The sequence below is a fragment of the Salmo salar genome, chromosome 05 (assembly GCF_965601325.2).
Source record: "Salmo salar chromosome 05, fSalSal1, whole genome shotgun sequence".
NCBI classification, from domain to species: domain Eukaryota; kingdom Metazoa; phylum Chordata; class Actinopteri; order Salmoniformes; family Salmonidae; genus Salmo; species Salmo salar.
Genome location: NC_138295.1, coordinates 14,775,612 through 14,795,146, shown reverse-complemented (window position 1 = coordinate 14,795,146; position 19,535 = coordinate 14,775,612). Strand labels below are relative to the sequence as shown.

The following is a 19,535-nucleotide window of genomic DNA, read 5'->3' as shown; positions in this document are numbered from 1 at the left end:
GAGGAGTAGTAGTAGACTAGAGGAATAGCAGACTAGAGTAGTAGCAGACTAGAGGAGTAGTAGTAGACTAGAGGAGTAGTAGTAGACTAGAGGAGTAGTAGTAGACTAGAGCAGTAGTAGTAGACTAGGGGAGTAGTAGACTAGAGGGAGTAGTAGACTAGAGGAGTAGTAGACTAGAGGAGTAGTAGACTAGAGGTAGTAGTAGACTAGGGGAGTAGTAGTAGACTAGGGGAGTAGTAGACTAGGGGAGTAGTAGACTAGAGGAGTAGTAGACTAGAGGAGTAGTAGACTAGAGGAGTAGTAGACTAGAGGAGTAGTAGACTAGAGGAGCAGTAGTAGACTAGAGGAGCAGTAGTAGACTAGAGGAGTAGCAGTAGACTAGAGGAGTAGTAGACTAGGGGAGTAGCAGTAGACTAGAGGAGTAGTAGACTAGAGGAGTAGTAGACTAGAGGAATAGCAGACTAGAGTAGTAGTAGACTAGAGGAGTAGTAGACTAGAGTAGTAGAAGACTAGAGGAGTAGTAGACTAAAGGAGTAGTAGTAGACTAGAGGAGGAGTAGCAGACTAGAGGGAGTAGTAGACTACGGGAGTAGCAGTAGACTAGAGGAGTAGTAGAGCTAGAGGAGTAGTAGACTAGAGGAATAGCAGACTAGAGTAGTAGTAGACTAGAGGAGTAGTAGACTAGAGTAGTAGAAGACTAGAGGAGTAGTAGACTAGAGGAGTAGTAGTCTAGAGGAGTAGTAGACTAGAGTAGTAGTAGACTAGAGGAGTAGTAGACTAAAGGAGTAGTAGACTAGAGGAGCAGTAGTAGACTAGAGGAGTAGTAGTAGACTAGAGGAGTAGTAGTAGACTAGAGGAGTAGTAGACTAGAGGAGTAGTAGTAGACTAGGGGAGTAGTAGACTAGGGGAGTAGTAGTAGACTAGAGGAGTAGTAGACTAGAGGAGTAGTAGACTAGAGGAGTAGTAGACTAGAGGAGTAGTAGACTAGAGGAGTAGTAGTAGTAGACTAGAGGAGTAGTAGTAGACTAGAGGAGTAGTAGTAGACTAGAGGAGTAGTAGTAGACTAGAGGAGTAGTAGACTAGAGGAGTAGTAGACTAGAGGAGTAGTAGACTAGAGGAGTAGTAGAGTAGAGGAGTAGTAGACTAGAGGAGTAGTAGAGTAGAGGAGTAGTAGACTAGAGGAGTAGTAGAGTAGAGGAGCAATAGACTAGAGGAGTAGTAGAGTAGAGGAGCAATAGACTACAGGAGTAGTAGACTAGGGGAGCAATAGACTACAGGAGTAGTAGACTAGGGGAGTAGTAGACTAGAGGAGTAGTAGACTAAAGGAGTAGTAGACTAGAGGAGTAGTAGTAGACTAGAGGAGTAGTAGTAGACTAGAGGAGTAGTAGACTAGAGGAGTAATAGACTAGAGGAGTAGTAGACTAGAGGAGTAGTAGACTAGAGGAGTAGTAGACTAGGGGAGTAGTAGACTAGAGGAGTAGTAGACTAGGGGAGTAGTAGACTAGAGGAGTAGTAGACTAGAGGAGTAGTAGACTAGAGGAGTAGTAGTAGACTAGAGGAGTAGTAGACTAGAGGAGTAGTAGACTAGAGGAGTAGTAGTAGACTAGAGGAGTAGTAGACTAGAGGAGTAGTAGACTAGAGTAGTAGCAGACTAGAGGAGTAGTAGTAGACTAGAGGAGTAGTAGAGACTAGAGGAGTAGTAGTAGACTAGAGGAGTAGTAGTAGACTAGAGGAGTAGTAGTAGACTAGAGGAGTAGTAGACTAGAGGAGTAGTAGTAGACTAGGGGAGTAGTAGACTAGAGGAGTAGTAGACTAGAGGAGTAGTAGACTAGAGGAGTAGTAGACTAGAGGAGTAGTAGACTAGAGGAGTAGTAGTAGACTAGAGGAGTAGTAGTAGACTAGAGGAGTAGTAGACTAGAGGAGTAGTAGTAGACTAGGGGAGTAGTAGACTAGAGGAGTAGTAGACTAGAGTAGTAGTAGACTAGAGTAGTAGTAGACTAGAGGAGTAGTAGACTAGAGGAGTAGTAGACTAGAGGAGTAGTAGACTAGAGGAGTAGTAGACTAGAGGAGTAGTAGACTAGAGGAGTAGTAGACTAGAGGAGTAGTAGAGACTAGAGGAGTAGTAGACTAGGGGAGTAGTAGACTAGAGGAGTAGTAGACTAGAGGAGTAGTAGACTAGAGTAGTAGTAGACTAGAGGAGTAGTAGACTAGAGGAGTAGTAGACTAGAGGAGTAGTAGACTAGAGGAGTAGTAGACTAGAGTAGTAGTAGACTAGAGGAGCAGTAGTAGACTAGAGGAGTAGTAGACTAGAGGGAGTAGTAGACTAGAGGAGTAGTAGTAGACTAGGGAGTAGTAGTAGACTAGAGGAGTAGTAGACTAGAGGAGTAGTAGACTAGGGGAGTAGTAGTAGACTAGAGGAGTAGTAGACTAGAGGAGTAGTAGTAGACTAGAGGAGTAGTAGACTAGAGGAGTAGTAGACTAGAGGAGTAGTAGACTAGAGGAGTAGTAGACTAGAGGAGTAGTAGACTAGAGGAGTAGTAGTAGACTAGAGGAGTAGTAGTAGACTAGAGGAGTAGTAGACTAGAGGAGTAGTAGACTAGAGGAGTAGTAGACTAGAGGAGTAGTAGACTAGAGGAGTAGTAGTAGACTAGAGGAGTAGTAGACTAGAGGAGTAGTAGACTAGAGGAGTAGTAGTAGACTAGAGGAGTAGTAGCAGACTAGAGGAGTAGTAGACTAGAGGAGTAGTAGTAGACTAGAGGAGTAGTAGACTAGAGGAGAGTAGTAGACTAGAGGAGTAGTAGACTAGAGGAGTAGTAGACTAGAGGAGTAGTAGACTAGAGGAGTAGAGTAGACTAGAGGAGTAGATAGACTAGAGGAGTAGTAGACTAGAGGAGTAGTAGTAGACTAGAGGAGAGTAGTAGACTAGAGGAGTAGTAGTAGTAGACTAGAGGAGTAGTAGTAGACTAGAGGAGTAGTAGACTAGAGGAGTAGTAGACTAGAGTAGTAGTAGTAGACTAGAGGAGAGTAGTAGACTAGAGGAGGAGTAGTAGACTAGAGGAGTAGTAGACTAGAAGAGGAGTAGTAGACTAGAGGAGTAGTAGACTAGGAGTAGTAGTAGACTAGAGGAGTAGTAGACTAGAGGAGTAGTAGTAGACTAGAGGAGTAGTAGACTAGAGGAGTAGTAGACTAGAGGAGTAGTAGACTAGAGTAGTAGTAGACTAGAGGAGTAGTAGACTAGAGGAGTAGTAGACTAGAGGAGTAGTAGACTAGAGGAGTAGTAGACTAGGGGAGTAGTAGACTAGAGTAGTAGTAGACTAGGGGAGTAGTAGACTAGAGGAGTAGTAGACTAGAGGAGTAGTAGACTAGAGGAGTAGTAGTAGACTAGAGGAGTAGTAGTAGTAGACTAGAGGAGTAGTAGACTAGAGGAGTAGTAGACTAGAGGAGTAGTAGACTAGAGGAGTAGTAGACTAGGGGAGTAGTAGACTAGAGGAGTAGTAGTAGAGTAGAGGAGTAGTAGACTAGAGGAGTAGTAGACTAGAGGAGTAGTAGACTAGAGGAGTAGTAGACTAGAGGAGTAGTAGACTAGAGGAGTAGTAGACTAGAGGAGTAGTAGACTAGAGGAGTAGTAGACTAGAGGAGTAGTAGACTAGAGGAGTAGTAGACTAGAGGAGTAGTAGACTAGAGGAGTAGTAGTAGACTAGAGGAGTAGTAGTAGACTAGAGGAGTAGTAGACTAGAGGAGTAGTAGAGCTAGAGGAGTAGTAGACTAGAGGAGTAGTAGACTAGAGGAGAATAGACTAGAGGAGTAGTAGACTAGAGGAGTAGTAGACTAGAGGAGTAGTAGACTAGAGGAGTAGTAGACTAGAGGAGTAGTAGACTAGAGGAGTAGTAGACTAGAGGAGTAGTAGACTAGAGGAGCAGTAGTAGACTAGAGGAGTAGTAGCAGACTAGAGTAGTAGCAGACTAGAGTAGTAGTAGACTAGAGGAGTAGTAGACTAGAGGAGTAGTAGTAGACTAGAGGAGTAGTAGTAGACTAGAGGAGTAGTAGTAGACTAGAGGAGTAGTAGACTAGAGGAGTAGTAGACTAGAGTAGTAGTAGACTAGAGGAGTAGTAGACTAGAGGAGTAGTAGACTAGAGGAGTAGTAGACTAGAGGAGTAGTAGACTAGAGGAGTAGTAGACTAGAGGAGTAGTAGTAGACTAGAGGAGTAGTATGTAGACTAGAGGTGTAGTAGACTTGAGGAGTAGTATGTAGACTAGAGGAGTAGTAGCAGACTAGAGGAGTAGTAGACTAGAGGAGTAGTAGACTAGGGGAGTAGTAGACTAGAGGAGTAGTAGACTAGAGGAGTAGTAGTAGACTAGAGGAGTAGTAGTAGACTAGAGGAGTAGTAGTAGACTAGAGGAGTAGTAGTAGACTAGAGGAGTAGTAGACTAGAGGAGTAGTAGACTAGAGGAGTAGTAGACTAGAGGAGTAGTAGTAGACTAGAGGAGTAGTAGTAGACTAGAGGAGTAGTAGACTAGAGGAGTAGTAGTAGACTAGAGGAGTAGTAGACTAGAGGAGTAGTAGACTAGAGTAGTAGTAGACTAGAGTAGTAGTAGACTAGAGGAGTAGTAGACTAGAGGAGTAGTAGACTAGAGGAGTAGTAGTAGACTAGAGGAGTAGTAGACTAGAGGAGTAGTAGTAGACTAGAGGAGTAGTAGCAGACTAGAGGAGTAGTAGACTAGAGGAGTAGTAGACTAGAGGAGTAGTAGACTAGAGGAGTAGTAGACTAGGGAGTAGTAGTAGACTAGAGGAGTAGTAGACTAGAGGAGTAGTAGACTAGAGGAGTAGTAGACTAGAGGAGTAGTAGACTAGAGGAGTAGTAGACTAGAGGAGCAGTAGTAGACTAGAGGAGTAGTAGTAGACTAGAGGGAGTAGTAGACTAGAGGAGTAGTAGTAGACTAGAGGAGTAGTAGACTAGAGGAGTAGTAGACTAGAGGAGTAGTAGAGACTAGAGGAGTAGTAGACTAGAGGAGTAGTAGTAGACTAGAGGAGTAGTAGACTAGAGGAGTAGTAGACTAGAGGAGTAGTAGACTAGAGGAGTAGTAGACTAGAGGAGTAGTAGACTAGAGGAGTAGTAGTAGACTAGAGGAGTAGTAGTAGACTAGAGGAGTAGTAGACTAGAGGAGTAGTAGACTAGAGGAGTAGTAGACTAGAGGAGTAGTAGACTAGAGGAGTAGTAGTAGACTAGGGGAGTAGTAGACTAGAGGAGTAGTAGACTAGAGGAGTAGTAGCAGACTAGGGGAGTAGTAGCAGACTAGAGGAGTAGTAGACTAGAGGAGTAGTAGTAGACTAGAGGAGTAGTAGTAGACTAGAGGAGTAGTAGTAGACTAGAGGAGTAGTAGTAACTAGAGGAGTAGTAGACTAGAGGAGTAGTAGACTAGAGGAGTAGTAGTAGACTAGAGGAGTAGTAGTAGACTAGAGGAGTAGTAGTAGACTAGAGGAGTAGTATTAGACTAGAGGAGAGTAGTAGACTAGAGGAGTAGTAGTAGTAGACTAGAGGAGTAGTAGTAGACTAGAGGAGTAGTAGACTAGAGGAGTAGTAGACTAGAGGAGTAGTAGACTAGAGGAGTAGTAGACTAGAGGAGTAGTAGTAGACTAGAGGAGTAGTAGACTAGAGGAGTAGTAGTAGACTAGAGGAGTAGTAGACTAGAGGAGTAGTAGACTAGAGGAGTAGTAGACTAGAGGAGTAGTAGACTAGAGGAGTAGTAGACTAGAGGAGTAGTAGACTAGAGGAGCAATAGACTAGAGGAGTAGTAGACTAGGGGAGCAATAGACTACAGGAGTAGTAGACTAGGGGAGTAGTAGACTAGAGGAGTAGTAGACTAAAGGAGTAGTAGACTAGAGGAGTAGTAGTAGACTAGAGGAGTAGTAGTAGACAAGAGGAGTAGTAGACTAGAGGAGTAAGTAGACTAGAGGAGTAGTAGACTAGGGGAGTAGTAGACTAGGGGAGTAGTAGACTAGAGAGTAGTAGTAGACTAGAGGAGTAGTAGACTAGAGGAGTAGTAGAGTAGAGGAGTAGTAGACTAGAGGAGTAGTAGAGTAGAGGAGTAGTAGACTAGAGGAGTAGTAGACTAGAGGAGCAATAGACTACAGGAGTAGTAGACTAGAGGAGTAGTAGACTAGAGGAGTAGTAGACTAGAGGAGTAGTAGTAGACTAGAGGCGTAGTAGACTAGAGGAGTAGTAGACTAGAGGAGTAGTAGAGTAGAGGAGTAGTAGACTAGAGGAGCAGTAGTAGACTAGAGGAGTAGTAGCAGACTAGAGTAGTAGTAGACTAGAGTAGTAGTAGACTAGGGGAGTAGTAGACTAGAGGAGTAGTAGTAGACTAGAGGAGTAGTAGTAGACTAGAGGAGTAGTAGTAGACTAGAGGAGTAGTAGACTAGAGGAGTAGTAGACTAGAGTGTAGACTAGAGGAGTAGTAGACTAGAGGCGTAGTAGACTAGAGGAGTAGTAGACTAGAGTAGTAGTAGACTAGAGGAGTAGCAGACTAGAGGAGTAGTAGTAGACTAGAGGAGTAGTATGTAGACTAGAGGTGTAGTAGACTTGAGGAGTAGTATGTAGACTAGAGGAGTAGTAGCAGACTAGAGGAGTAGTAGACTAGAGGTGTAGTAGACTAGGGGAGTAGTAGACTAGAGGAGTAGTAGACTAGAGGTGTAGTAGACTAGAGGAGTAGTAGTAGACTAGGGGAGTAGTAGACTAGAGGAGTAGTAGACTAGAGGAGTAGTAGTAGACTAGGGGAGTAGTAGACTAGAGGAGTAGTAGTAGACTAGGGGAGTAGTAGACTAGGGGAGTAGTAGTAGACTAGGGGAGTAGTAGACTAGAGGAGTAGTAGTAGACTAGAGGAGTAGTAGACTAGAGGAGTAGTAGACTAGAGGAGTAGTAGTAGACTAGAGGAGTAGTAGTAGACTAGAGGAGTAGTAGTAGACTAGAGGAGTAGTAGACTAGAGGAGTAGTAGACTAGAGGAGTAGTAGAGTAGAGGAGTAGTAGACTAGAGGAGTAGTAGACTAGAGGAGCAATAGACTACAGGAGTAGTAGACTAGGGGAGTAGTAGACTAGAGGAGTAGTAGACTAGAGGAGTAGTAGACTAGAGGAGTAGTAGACTAGAGGAGTAGTAGTAGACTAGAGGAGTAGTAGTAGACTAGAGGAGTAGTAGACTAGAGGAGTAGTAGACTAGAGGAGTAGTAGACTAGAGGAGTCGTAGACTAGGGGAGTAGTAGACTAGAGGAGTAGTAGACTAGGGGAGTAGTAGACTAGAGGAATAGCAGACTAGAGTAGTAGCAGACTAGAGGAGTAGTAGTAGACTAGAGGAGTAGTAGACTAGGGGAGTAGTAGACTAGAGTGAGTAGTCAGACTAGAGGAGTAGTAGTAGACTAGAGGAGTAGTAGACTAGGGGAGTAGTAGTGTAGAGGAGCAATAGACTACAGGAGTAGTAGACTAGGGGAGCAATAGACTACAGGAGTAGTAGACTAGGGGAGTAGTAGACTAGAGGAGTAGTAGACTAAGAGGAGTAGTAGATAGACTAGAGGAGTAGTAGTAGACTAGAGGAGTAGTAGACTAGAGGAGTAGTAGACTAGAGGAGTAGTAGACTAGAGGAGTAGTAGAGTAGAGGAGCAATAGACTAGAGGAGTAGTAGAGTAGAGGAGTAGTAGAGTAGAGGAGCAATAGACTAGAGGCGTAGTAGACTAGAGGAGTAGTAGACTAGAGGAGCAGTAGTAGACTAGAGGAGCAGTAGTAGACTAGAGGAGCAGTAGTAGACTAGAGGAGCAGTAGTAGACTAGGGGAGTAGTAGCAGACTAGAGGAGTAGTAGACTAGAGTAGTAGTAGACTAGAGGAGTAGTAGACTAGAGGAGTAGTAGACTAGAGGAGTAGTAGACTAGAGGAGTAGTAGACTAGAGGAGTAGTAGACTAGAGTAGTAGCAGACTAGAGGAGTAGCAGACTAGAGGAGTAGTAGTAGACTAGAGGAGTAGTAGACTAGAGGAGTAGTAGACTAGAGGAGTAGCAGACTAGAGGAGTAGTAGTAGACTAGAGTAGTAGTAGACTAGAGTAGTAGTAGACTAGAGGAGTAGTAGACTAGAGGAGTAGTAGACTAGAGGAGTAGTAGTAGACTAGAGGAGTAGTAGACTAGAGGAGTAGTAGACTAGAGTAGTAGCAGACTAGAGGAGTAGTAGTAGACTAGAGGAGTAGTAGTAGACTAGAGGAGTAGTAGACTAGGGGAGTAGTAGACTAGAGGAGTAGTAGTAGACTAGAGGAGTAGTAGACTAGAGGAGTAGTAGACTAGAGTAGTAGCAGACTAGAGGAGTAGTAGACTAGAGGAGTAGTAGTAGACTAGACGAGTAGTAGTAGACTAGGGGAGTAGTAGCAGACTAGGGGAGTAGTAGTAGACTAGAGGAGTAGTATGTAGACTAGAGGAGTAGTAGTAGACTAGAGGAGTAGTAGTAGACTAGAGGAGTAGTATAGACTAGGGGAGTAGTAGTAGACTAGGGGAGTAGTAGACTAGGGGAGTAGTAGCAGACTAGAGTAGTAGTAGACTAGAGGAGTAGTAGACTAGAGGAGTAGTAGACTAGGGGAGTAGTAGACTAGAGGAGTAGTAGTAGACTAGAGGAGTAGTAGACCAGAGGAGTAGTAGTAGTAGACTAGAGTTGTAGTAGTAGACTAGAGGAGTAGTAGACTAGAGGAGTAGTAGACTAGAGTTGTAGACTAGAGGAGTAGTAGACTAGAGGAGTAGTAGACTAGAGGAGTAGTAGACTAGAGTAGTAGTAGACTAGAGGAGTAGCAGACTAGAGGAGTAGTAGTAGACTAGAGGAGTAGTATGTAGACTAGAGGTGTAGTAGACTTGAGGAGTAGTATGTAGACTAGAGGAGTAGTAGCAGACTAGAGGAGTAGTAGACTAGAGGTGTAGTAGACTAGGGGAGTAGTAGACTAGGGGAGTAGTAGACTAGAGGAGTAGTAGACTAGAGGAGTAGTAGTAGACTAGAGGAGTAGTAGTAGACTAGGGGAGTAGTAGACTAGGGGAGTAGTAGTAGACTAGAGGAGTAGTAGACTAGAGGAGTAGTAGACTAGAGGAGAAGTAGACGTAGACTAGAAGAGTAGTAGTAGACTAGAGGAGTAGTAGTAGACTAGAGGAGTAGTAGAGTAGAGGAGTAGTAGACTAGAGGAGTAGTAGACTAGAGGAGTAGTAGAGTAGAGGAGTAGTAGACTAGAGGAGTAGTAGAGTAGAGGAGCAATAGACTACAGGAGTAGTAGACTAGGGGAGCAATAGACTACAGGAGTAGCAGACTAGGGGAGTAGTAGACTAGAGGAGTAGTAGACTAAAGGAGTAGTAGTAGACAAGAGGAGTAGTAGACTAGAGGAGTAATAGACTAGAGGAGTAGTAGACTAGAGGAGTCGTAGACTAGAGGAGTAGTAGACTAGAGGAGTAGTAGACTAGAGGAGTAGTAGTAGACTAGAGGAGTAGTAGACTAGAGGAGTAGTAGTAGACTAGGGGAGTAGTAGACTAGAGGAGTAGTAGACTAGGGGAGTAGTAGACTAGAGGAATAGCAGACTAGAGTAGTAGCAGACTAGAGGAGTAGTAGTAGACTAGAGGAGTAGTAGACTAGGGGAGTAGTAGACTAGGGGAGTAGTAGACAAGAGGAGTAGTAGACAAGGGGAGTAGTAGACTAGAGGAATAGCAGACTAGAGTAGTAGTAGACTAGAGGAGTAGTAGACTAGAGGAGTAGTAGACTAGAGGAGTAGTAGTAGACTAGAGGAGTAGTAGACTAGAGGAGTAGTAGACTAGAGGAGTAGTAGACTAAAGGAGTAGTAGACTAGAGGAGTAGTAGTAGACTAAAGGAGCAGTAGACTAGGGGAGTAGTAGACTAGAGGAGTAGTAGACTAGAGGAGTAGTAGTAGACTAGAGGAGTAGTAGACTAGGGGAGTAGTAGACTAGAGGAGTAGTAGACTAGGGGAGGAGTAGTAGACTAGAGGAGTAGTAGACTTGGGGAGGAGTAGTAGACTAAAGGAGCAGTAGACTGGAGGAGTGTGTGTGTGTGTGTGACTGTTTTTAGCTGCGTGTGTCTCTCCCTCCAGAGACTGCACCGTCAGCCTTGCTCTGCGCTTTCAACTTTTACTCTACATATTTAATGGAGGCCGTGTTACTCTAGCCACAAAAGCATCGCTGCTATTCCTGTCCTATTCTGACAGCACGCTCTGTGTCTCTGTCTCCCACCATCTATGCTGCCTTTTCAAAACACCAGTTCACTGAAACGCAGTACAGAGCTTACTACAAAAGAGCTCACCCTCACTGTTTCACAATGATCAATCAGGAGACGTGTGTGTGTGTGTGTGTGTGTGTGTGTGTGTGTGTGTGTGTGTGTGTGTGTGTGTGTGTGTGTGTGTGTTAGAGAGTGTGTGTACAGTATGCATGTTAGGGAGAGAATGTGTGTGTGTGTGTGTGTGTGTGTGTGTGTGTGTGTGTGTGTGTGTGTGTGTGTGTGTGTGTGTGTGTGTGTGTGTGTGTGTGTGTACCTGCAGACACTGCAGACGAAGCAGGTAGGGTGGTAGGTCCTCCCCAGTGCTGAGACCACCTCCCCGGTGATGAATCCGTCACAGCGGTCACAGCGCGTCCCGTACAGACGTTGGTAGTCTGACGTACAGATGTACTCACCACTCTTCTGAAAGAACCCGGATCGAGCCAGGCCACACCCACACACTGGAGAGAGAGATGAGGGGAGAAAGAGAAAGAGAGAGGGGGGAGAGAGAGAGAGAGAGGGAAGAGAAGGAGAGAGAGAGGGAGAGGAGGAGAGAGAGGGAGAGGAGGAAAGAGAGGGAGAAAGAGAGAGATGGTGGATTAGGTTAAAGACTGAACACCCGACCTATTCTACATGATAAACCATGGTAAAAACGAGAAACAAAACTGATTTCACCAAACTACAGTAACTGTTCAAAATGAGCCAATGTTTTATGGGGAGCTCAGAGGGTTGTTTAGTGGTGGTTCTGACAGAGATATTGTTGGGTTTCATTAGGTTTCCTCCTCCCTGCTTCTCCAGACAGAACAGCCCACCCTCATTACAGACAGGCAGACATAGACATGGTGTGTGTGTGTGTGTGTGTGTGTGTGTGTGTGTGTGTGTGTGTGTGTGTGTGTGTATTTGCATGCATGCTTGCCATTGGAGGCTGCTGAGGGGAGGATGGCTCATAATAATGGCTGTAACGAAGCGAATGGTATCAAACCATGTGTTTGAAATATTTGATACCATTCCATATTTCGCTCCAGCCAATACAACGAGCCCATCCTCCCTATTTAAGGTGCCCCAGCCTCCTGTGGTGCGTGCCTACTTGCGTGTGTGTGTGTGTGTGTGTGTGTGTGTGTGTGTGTGTGTGTGTGTGTGTGTGTGTGTGTGTGTGTGTGTGTGTGTGTGTGTGTGTGTGTGTGTGTGTGTGTTTCCGGGTGTCGGGTATACCGTTTGTGGACACTCGGCTAACAGTTTGGTGTGATGTGAAAATAAAGACAATGTGCAAGACTAATTTTCTCCAGAAGATCCAGAAACGATTCCTTCATTGGAGATTAATGAGATGGAACAAAATACCCTTTCCTACATGTTCTCCACGAGAAGAGAGAAAGAGAGGAATGGAAAGAGAGAAAGAAAGAGAGAGAGAGAGAGAGAGAGAGAGAGAGAGAGAGAGAGACGGAGAGATGGAGAGAGACGGAGAGATGGAGAGAGACGGAGAGATGGAGAGAAAGAGATGGAGAGAAAGAGAGAGATAGAGAGAGAGAGATGGAGAGATAAGAGAGAGATGGAGAGAGAGATGGAGAGAAAGAGAGAGATAGAGAGAGAGAGAGATGGAGAGAAAGAGAGAGATAGAGAGAGAGAGAGATGGAGAGAGAGAGAGAGAGAGACTACTAAATCACGTGTGATTTGTTCTAGTAAACAGAGTTGGTATTCTCCACAGTTATTTGTCCGTCTCCCTCTCTCCCTCTCTGTCTCTCCCTCTCTCCCTCTCTCCCTCTCTCCGTCTCTCCCTCTCTCCCTCTCTCCCTCTCTCCGTCTCTCCCTCTGTCCCTGTCTCTCCGTCTTTCCCTCTCTCCGTCTCTCCCCCTCTCCCTTTCCCTCTCTCCGTCTCTCCGTCTCTCCCCCTCTCCGTCCCCTCTCCGTCTCCCTCACTTTTTCAATCACTTTGGTGCAATTTTCACAAGTCTAGGCACATGTTTCAAAACTCTAAGCGCATTTTCAACTGACTGAGTATAACAAACAAATACCGCTCTGCACCAACACCGATCTGCACCAACACCGATCTGCACCAACACCGCTCTGCACCAATACCACCAATAAATGTATTAAATTGTTTTTTTTTCCCACTTATCAACTAACACATACTACCCCATAATGACAAACCCCAAAAAGTTTTAGATTTTTATAGATAAAAAAAAAATACATAGATGAAAAAAATATCACATGTATTCAGACCCTTTACTCAGTACTTTGTTGAAGCATCTATGGCCCCAATTACAGCCTCGAGTCTTCTTGGGTATGACGCTACAAGCTTGGCACACCTGTATTTGGGGAGTTTTTTGCATTCTTCTCTGCAGATTAGTTGGGGAGCGTCGCTGCACAGCTCTTTTCAGGTCTCTCCAGAGATGTTCGATCGGGTTTAAGTCCAGGCTCTGGCTGGGCCACACAAGAACATTCAGAGACTTGTCCAGAAGCCACTCCTGCACTGTCTTGGCTGTGTGCTTAGGGTTGTTGTCCTGTTGGAAGGGGAACCTTCGCCCCAGTCCGAGGTCCTGAGCGCTCTGGAACAGGTTGTCATCAAGGATCTCTCTGTTCTTTGCTCCGTTCATCTTTCGCTTGATCCTGACTAGTCTCCCAGTCCCTGCCGCTGAAAAACATCCCTACAGCATGATGGTGCCACCACCATGCTTCACCGTAGGGATAGTGCCATTTTCCTCCAGACGTGACACTTGCCATTCAGGCCAAAGAGTTCAATCTTGGTTTCATCAGACCAGCGATCTTGTTTCTCCTGGTCTAAGTCCTTTAGGTGCCAAACTATAAGCAGGGCTGTCATGTGCCTTTTACTGAGGAGTGGCTTCTGTCTGGCCTGCTTGGTGGAGTGCTGCAGAGATGGCTGTCCTTCTGGAACGTTCTCCCATCTCCACAGAAAAACTCTGGAGCTCTGACCGAGTGACCATTGGGTTCTTGTTCACCTTTCTGACCAAGGCCTTCCCCCCCGATTGCTCAGTTTGGCCCAGGCGGCCAGCTCTAGGAAGAGTCTTGATGCTTCCAAACTTCTTCCATTTAAGAATGATGGAGGCCACTGTGTTTCTGGGAATCTTCAATGCTGCAGAAATGTTTTGGTACCCTTCCCCAGATCTGTTCCTTGACACAATCCTTTCTCGGAGCTCTGCAAACAATTGCTCTGACATGCACTGTCAACTGTGGGACCTTATCTAGACAGGTGTGTACCTTTCCAAATCATGTTCAATCAATTGAATTTACCACAGGTGGACTCCAATCAAGTTGTAGAAACATCTCAAGGATGATCAATGGAAACAGGATGCACCTGAGCTCAATTTCAAGTCTCATAGCAAATAGTTTGAATACATTTGCTTTAATTTAAAAAACCTGTGTTTGTTTTGTCATTATGGTGTATTTTGTGTAGATTGATGAAAAAAATAATAATATTTAATACATTTTATAATAAGTCTGTAATGTAACAAAATGTGGATAAAGTCAATGGGTCTGAATACTTTCTGTATACACAGTATCTGATGATTTCTTCATCTACAGACACTGAAACTGTAAGAATGACATTATTCTCAACAAGCTCTAAACTTTACATTGGATACAGACAAATTACATATATATTTTATTTGCATTAAACTTGAAAAATGTGTAAATACTGGTACATGGTTAAATACTGTAACTGGTATTCACCCTAAATTATTCCTTATAGTCCGCACTTCAAAAATATCTGTTTAGAAAATGGTATCATGCATTTCTTGCTATTGGATTAAATCCTAGTTAAAATGACTAAACGTTGAGCCTATCATTATCTGAAGTATCGGTCGATAAACAAAATGTTCTCATGTAATTTTGCATGAATGACTCAGGGGTGAAGGAAGTGTTTAGTTAACTCCAACAAATGCTCAAAGGTTCTGAACATAAAACAGTGGAATTACAAGTGTTATACATGTTTTGTTTTGTGCTCAGAATTCTGAAAATATACCACTTGCATCTGAAATATTTTCCAAAGTGATTGAAAAAAACAAACAGTTGAGCCATTAAATCAAATTGGTTAAGTTAAAAATGAAGGTTTAAAACAGAAAACAACCCTCGGTTACGTTTAGCCATTTATTAAGACTGGCCTTTCTAACTTGTTGTGGACAGATGGTGCAGTAGTGGTTTGAGCAGCAAGCTCTTGCTCCATAGACTGCAGGTTCAATTCAAACTCTGGGCACTTTTTTTTCCCTAGTGGACAATTATATATATATCATCTTTTTTGACTGCATCTCCCGACGTTCCTGGGGACCAGCAAAAACATCAAATTTTGCCTTGAATCTGGAGTGATCTCTCTGGGCACTCCTAGTCATGATTCTATCATATGCATTCATATCATCTTCCTTTGTGAGCTGTATTGTCCCAGTGGACACGCGCACACACACACGCGCACGCACACACACACACACACACACACACACACACACACACACACACACACACACACACACACACACACACAATCCCGCCACCCTCGCTACACACACACACACACACACCCTTCAACAACTTAACTTAACACAGCTAAAGAATATTAATAGTTCTTCACTATGAACTAATCTTTGTCTGTATCCCAAATTGCACCCTATTCCCTATTTGGTGCACTACGTTTGACCAGGGCCCACTATGTACAGTAGGGAACAGTGTCCCAGGAGAGAGACGAGAGGTCCATCCATCTGACATGACATGAGGCGCTGTGTATAGAGAAATCATCATGGAGTTTGACACTGTCTATGGAGAGATGCAATGATGAACCTTCATCATTCTGAGAGAGCTTGGCACCTAGACAGGAGCTGCTGCTGAGAAAAGAGAGGGGGGAGAGAGAGAGAGAGAGAGAGAGAGAGAGAGAGAGAGAGAGAGCAAGGAAAGGGAGATAGTAAAAGAGCAAAAGGAAGAGGGATAGGAAGAGTAAGAGAGAGAGATCCAGCTAGTATTGAGAGACAATTATAGGGCTTGTGAGTGAGTGTGTGTGTGAGTGATGTGTGTGTGTGCCGGCCACATTTCCCGAACCACCGAACAATGGCAGTGCTTCAAACACAACGTCCCAGTGGAGTTGAAAACAGGGAGAAGCAGCCAGAAAGCTGACCACAAAACCACATAGCACATGATATCTGACAGGAGAAGACAAACAAACACAAACACACCCCACAGAGCTCCAGGACAGCAACACAATTAGACCCAATCAAATCACGAGAAAACAAAAAGAGAATTACTTGACACATTGGAAAGAATTTACCAAAAAACTGTGCAAACTAGAATGCTATTTGGCCCTAAACAGAGAGTACACAGTGGCAGAATACCTGACCACTGTGACTGACCCAAACTTAAGGAAAGCTTTGACTATGTACAGACTCAGTGAGCATAGCCTTGCTACTGAGAAAGGCCGCCGTAGGCAGACCTGGCTCTCAAGAGAAGACAGGGTATGTGCACACTGCCCACAAAATGAGGTGGAAACTGAGCTGCACTTCTAATTCCACTTCCTAGCGAGAGAGAGAGAGAGAGAGAGAGGAGACGGAGAGAGAGAGAGAGGAGACGGAGAGAGAGAAAATACAGTATTATAAGTAAATCTAGATGGAAAACGTACAACAGTAATGTTAAGAAATTCAATTGACTATTTGCGCTAAATGTGGCATGCTGAAATAGTTAATCATGTCTCTCTCGTTCTCTCTAACCCTCTTTCTTGCTCACACTCTCTCTTGTTCACTCTCTCTCTCTCTCTCTCCCCCCTCCCCCATCTCTCCGGCAGTTACCAGCCTTTCAATCTGTGGCACACACTAAGAGTATGTTCCCAGACCCCACCAGACCTGGTCGGACTTCAAACACAGAAACCACTCATACCATTAACCTAATGCATCTCATTACCATAGCATCAGGCCATATGACAGCCTAAATGCATTTGGTGGGACTGGTTGCATTTGAAATGGCACCCTATTCCCTAAATTGTGCACTAATTATGACCAGGACCCATCAACAGTAGCGCACTAGACAAGGCATAGGGTGCCATTTGGGATGCAGCTGCAGGGTAGGTGGTTTTGGTGAAAGGTCCACCTGTTCTTGGTAATCACATTGTTACCCTGTGTGGTGAGTGACCATTGGTTGTATGTTCTGGGCAGGGACGTCCCCTTTCCCCTGGTTGCCATAGGAGCCATTAACCTTCCGTGGTTGCCCTAGAGACAGTGGCATCCCATGCTAAAGGCTGAGGTGGAGCTGCAGCATTTTGTGTTCCCAAATCTCTCTTAGTTACCATGAAATGACAATGGGGTCTCTACGGGGTGAAAAGACAGACTGCTGCGAGTGTTATAGGCTAGGCAGTTCAGGGCTGGGTTGTGATGTGTTGTTCTGTGCCTATCCCTGACAGGGCAGGGCAGCTGTGGCTTGGCCCATGAAGAAAGCTCTGGGTAACTGCTTTTTACTACTTCTAATCAGGACCACATGGTCTGTGAAAGGCTGTAGCATTGTGTTAGACCAGGGATGGGCAACAATGATGGGGTGGGGGCTACAAAAATCTGAACTCATCATGGGGGGCCACAGTGGCTTGCGGGTCTGTGTACCCACCTTGCAAGCAAACCATTTTAGCAGCCCTCTTGACAGCGGAGAGAAAACTTTTTAGTTCTTTTCCTGCAATTCTACACATTTTGCCACGAGGCATAGAGAAAATGTTGTGGTTTTAAAGCAAGAATGCCACAAATCTACACACTTTTCATCGAGAAGATTTCACAATTTTCTAAAACATTTAATGCAATTCTAGTCATTTTGCCATGTGGCATAGAGAAAAATACGCAGTTTTACAGTTTATTTCTACAAAGGGAGAAGAGAAATGTTTGCATTGTGTATTCTACTATTCCAACTCAGTAAGTCAGTAACTCAGTAAGTCAGTAAGTCAGTAACTCAGTAAGTCAGTAACTCAGTAAGTAAGTCAGTAAGTCAGTAACTCAGTAACTCAGTAAGTCAATAACTCAGTAAATCAGTAAGTAACTCAGTAAGTCAGTAAGTCAGTAACTCAGTAAGTCAGTAAGTCAGTAACTCAGTAAATCCGTAAGTAACTCAGTAAGTCAGTAAGTCAGTAAGTCAGTAAGTCAGTAACTCAGTAAATCCGTAAGTAACTCAGTAAGTCAGTAAGTCAGTAAGTCAGTAAGTCAGTAACTCAGTAACTCAGTAAGTCAGTAACTCAGTAAGTCAGTAAATCAGTAAGTAACTCAGTAAGTCAGTAACTCAGTAACTCAGTAAGTCAGTAACTCAGTAAGTAATTCAGTAACTCAGTAAGTCAGTAAGTCAGTAAGTCAGTAACTCAGTAACTCAGTAACTCAGTAACTCAGTAAGTCAGTAAGTCAGTAACTCAGTAACTCAGTAAATCAGTAAGTAACTCAGTAAGTCAGTAACTCAGTAAGTCAGTAAGTCAGTAACTCAGTAAGTAATTCAGTAACTCAGTAAGTCAGTAAGTCAGTAAGTCAGTAACTCAGTAAGTCAGTAACTCAGTAACTCAGTAACTCAGTAAGTCAGTAACTCAGTAAGTCAGTAACTCAGTAAGTCAGTAACTCAGTAACTCAGTAAGTCAGTAAGTCAGTAACTCAGTAAGTCAGTAAGTCAGTAAGTCAGTAAGTCAGTAACTCAGTAAGTCAGTAACTCAGTAACTCAGTAAGTCAGTAAGTCAGTAAGTCAGTAAGTCTTCCACTCTCTCTCCATCATGCCTCCCCGTCTCTGCTCTTTTTCTCTGTGATGAATCGTTTCACAAATGTCTGTCCTCTCTGTGGAGTCTGTTAGCCATACTACTGTAGCTACAGGCTGTGTTCCAAATGGCTCTATATATAGTGCACTACTATTGACCAGGGCCCTGCCCCAGTCCCAGGTCCAGTAGGGAATAGGGTGACATTTGGGATACCCACACAGTCTAATTGTTTTACTGCTAATGTTAACACTATGCTAATACACCAAGCCTGGGTATAAGGCTGCTGGCTAGGACAATGGTACACACACACACAAACTCATCCACACGCACGCACACAACCAAACACACATCGAGTGCCTGGGCATTGGTACTGTAAAGACCATGTATGATGACCTCCAGCAGGGACAGGATAGAGCAGGTCCTCCCAACCTCCCCATACATCCTATATGTCCCTACATGTTCTACTCTGTGTTCCTTACCCACTCTCCTCCTCATCGGCACTTTCTCCAACTCTTCCATTCTCTCCCTCTCTCCCTCCCCCTCCGCCTCTCCTCTATTCCTCTCCTCCTGTCTTTCATTGCCTTCTGAACCTTTGGGAAACGCTTCAGCTGTAATTAATGTACTCTTACAGACAGAGCCAAGAGAGAGGGCTGAAGGAATGGAGGGTGAGAAAGAAAGAAAGAGCCGAGAGAGAGAGAGCGAGCCGAGAGGGATAGACTCTTAGTTAAATCGTTTAGGTGTTAATGAAGACTCCAGGATAAAACAGTGAATTTGAGCCAGTCTCTCCAGATCTCAGGTAGTCAGCCCTAACTAAGCAGCTTGTGGACAAAACACAACCCAATTTGATGATGAGCAGACAAGACATCTTACTCAGACATACAGAAGGAACAGAGGGAACCCTCATTAAGAATACACAAAGATAAATCCTAAAACCTAACCATAGTCACTAGGGAGGAAAAGACAAGGAGAAGTTAACACATCACCAACCAATAAACACTGTTGAAACGTATGAGACAGAACTGGGTGAGTGTGTACACAGCCATCACAGATCAATCCATTGGCATGCCAGAGAATCTCTCACTTACAGAGCCACACACACACACAAAAGGGAGAGACAATAGGCAGGGCCGATGAGTGTGTTTCTCCCCTCAAGCAGTGGTCCTTTAGGAGACTAGATGCAGGATAATCCCTGTTTTCATCCCAAATTGTACAGTTTTCCCTAAATAGTGCAGTAATTTTGACCAGAGCACTGTATAGGGAATAGGGTGTATTTGAGACAAAGGTTGTCTTCGATCCTAAATCCAACAGCTTCTGGAGTGAAAACCACAGCTGCCTAAACTCATCTCCCTGAAATCTTGCAATGTCTCCCTAGCAACCACACATTAGCTTGGTGATTGGAGCAGCGTGGCAGTGGTTGCTATAGCTACAGGAAGCTCCCATCCCCTCTAACTCACATCTCTCTCTCAATTCAATTCAATTCAATTCAAGGGGCTTTATTGGCATAGGATACATATGTTAACATTGCCAAAGCAAGGGAAGTAGATAATATTCAAAAGTGAAATAAATAATAAAAATT

General features: G+C 44.1%; 1 protein-coding gene across 2 annotated transcripts in view; it reads right to left on the bottom strand.

Moving 5' to 3' along the window:
• LOC106604260 (actin-binding LIM protein 3) overlaps positions 1 to 19,535 on the bottom strand; it is a 235,799-nt gene that overhangs the window by 182,543 nt on the left and 33,721 nt on the right. For both annotated transcript variants that reach the window (XM_082975060.1, XM_082975061.1), the window contains exon 3: positions 10,544 to 10,727. In XM_082975060.1, the coding sequence (XP_082831186.1) occupies positions 10,544 to 10,727 (184 nt within the window). The remainder of the gene's footprint in view (positions 1 to 10,543; positions 10,728 to 19,535) is intronic.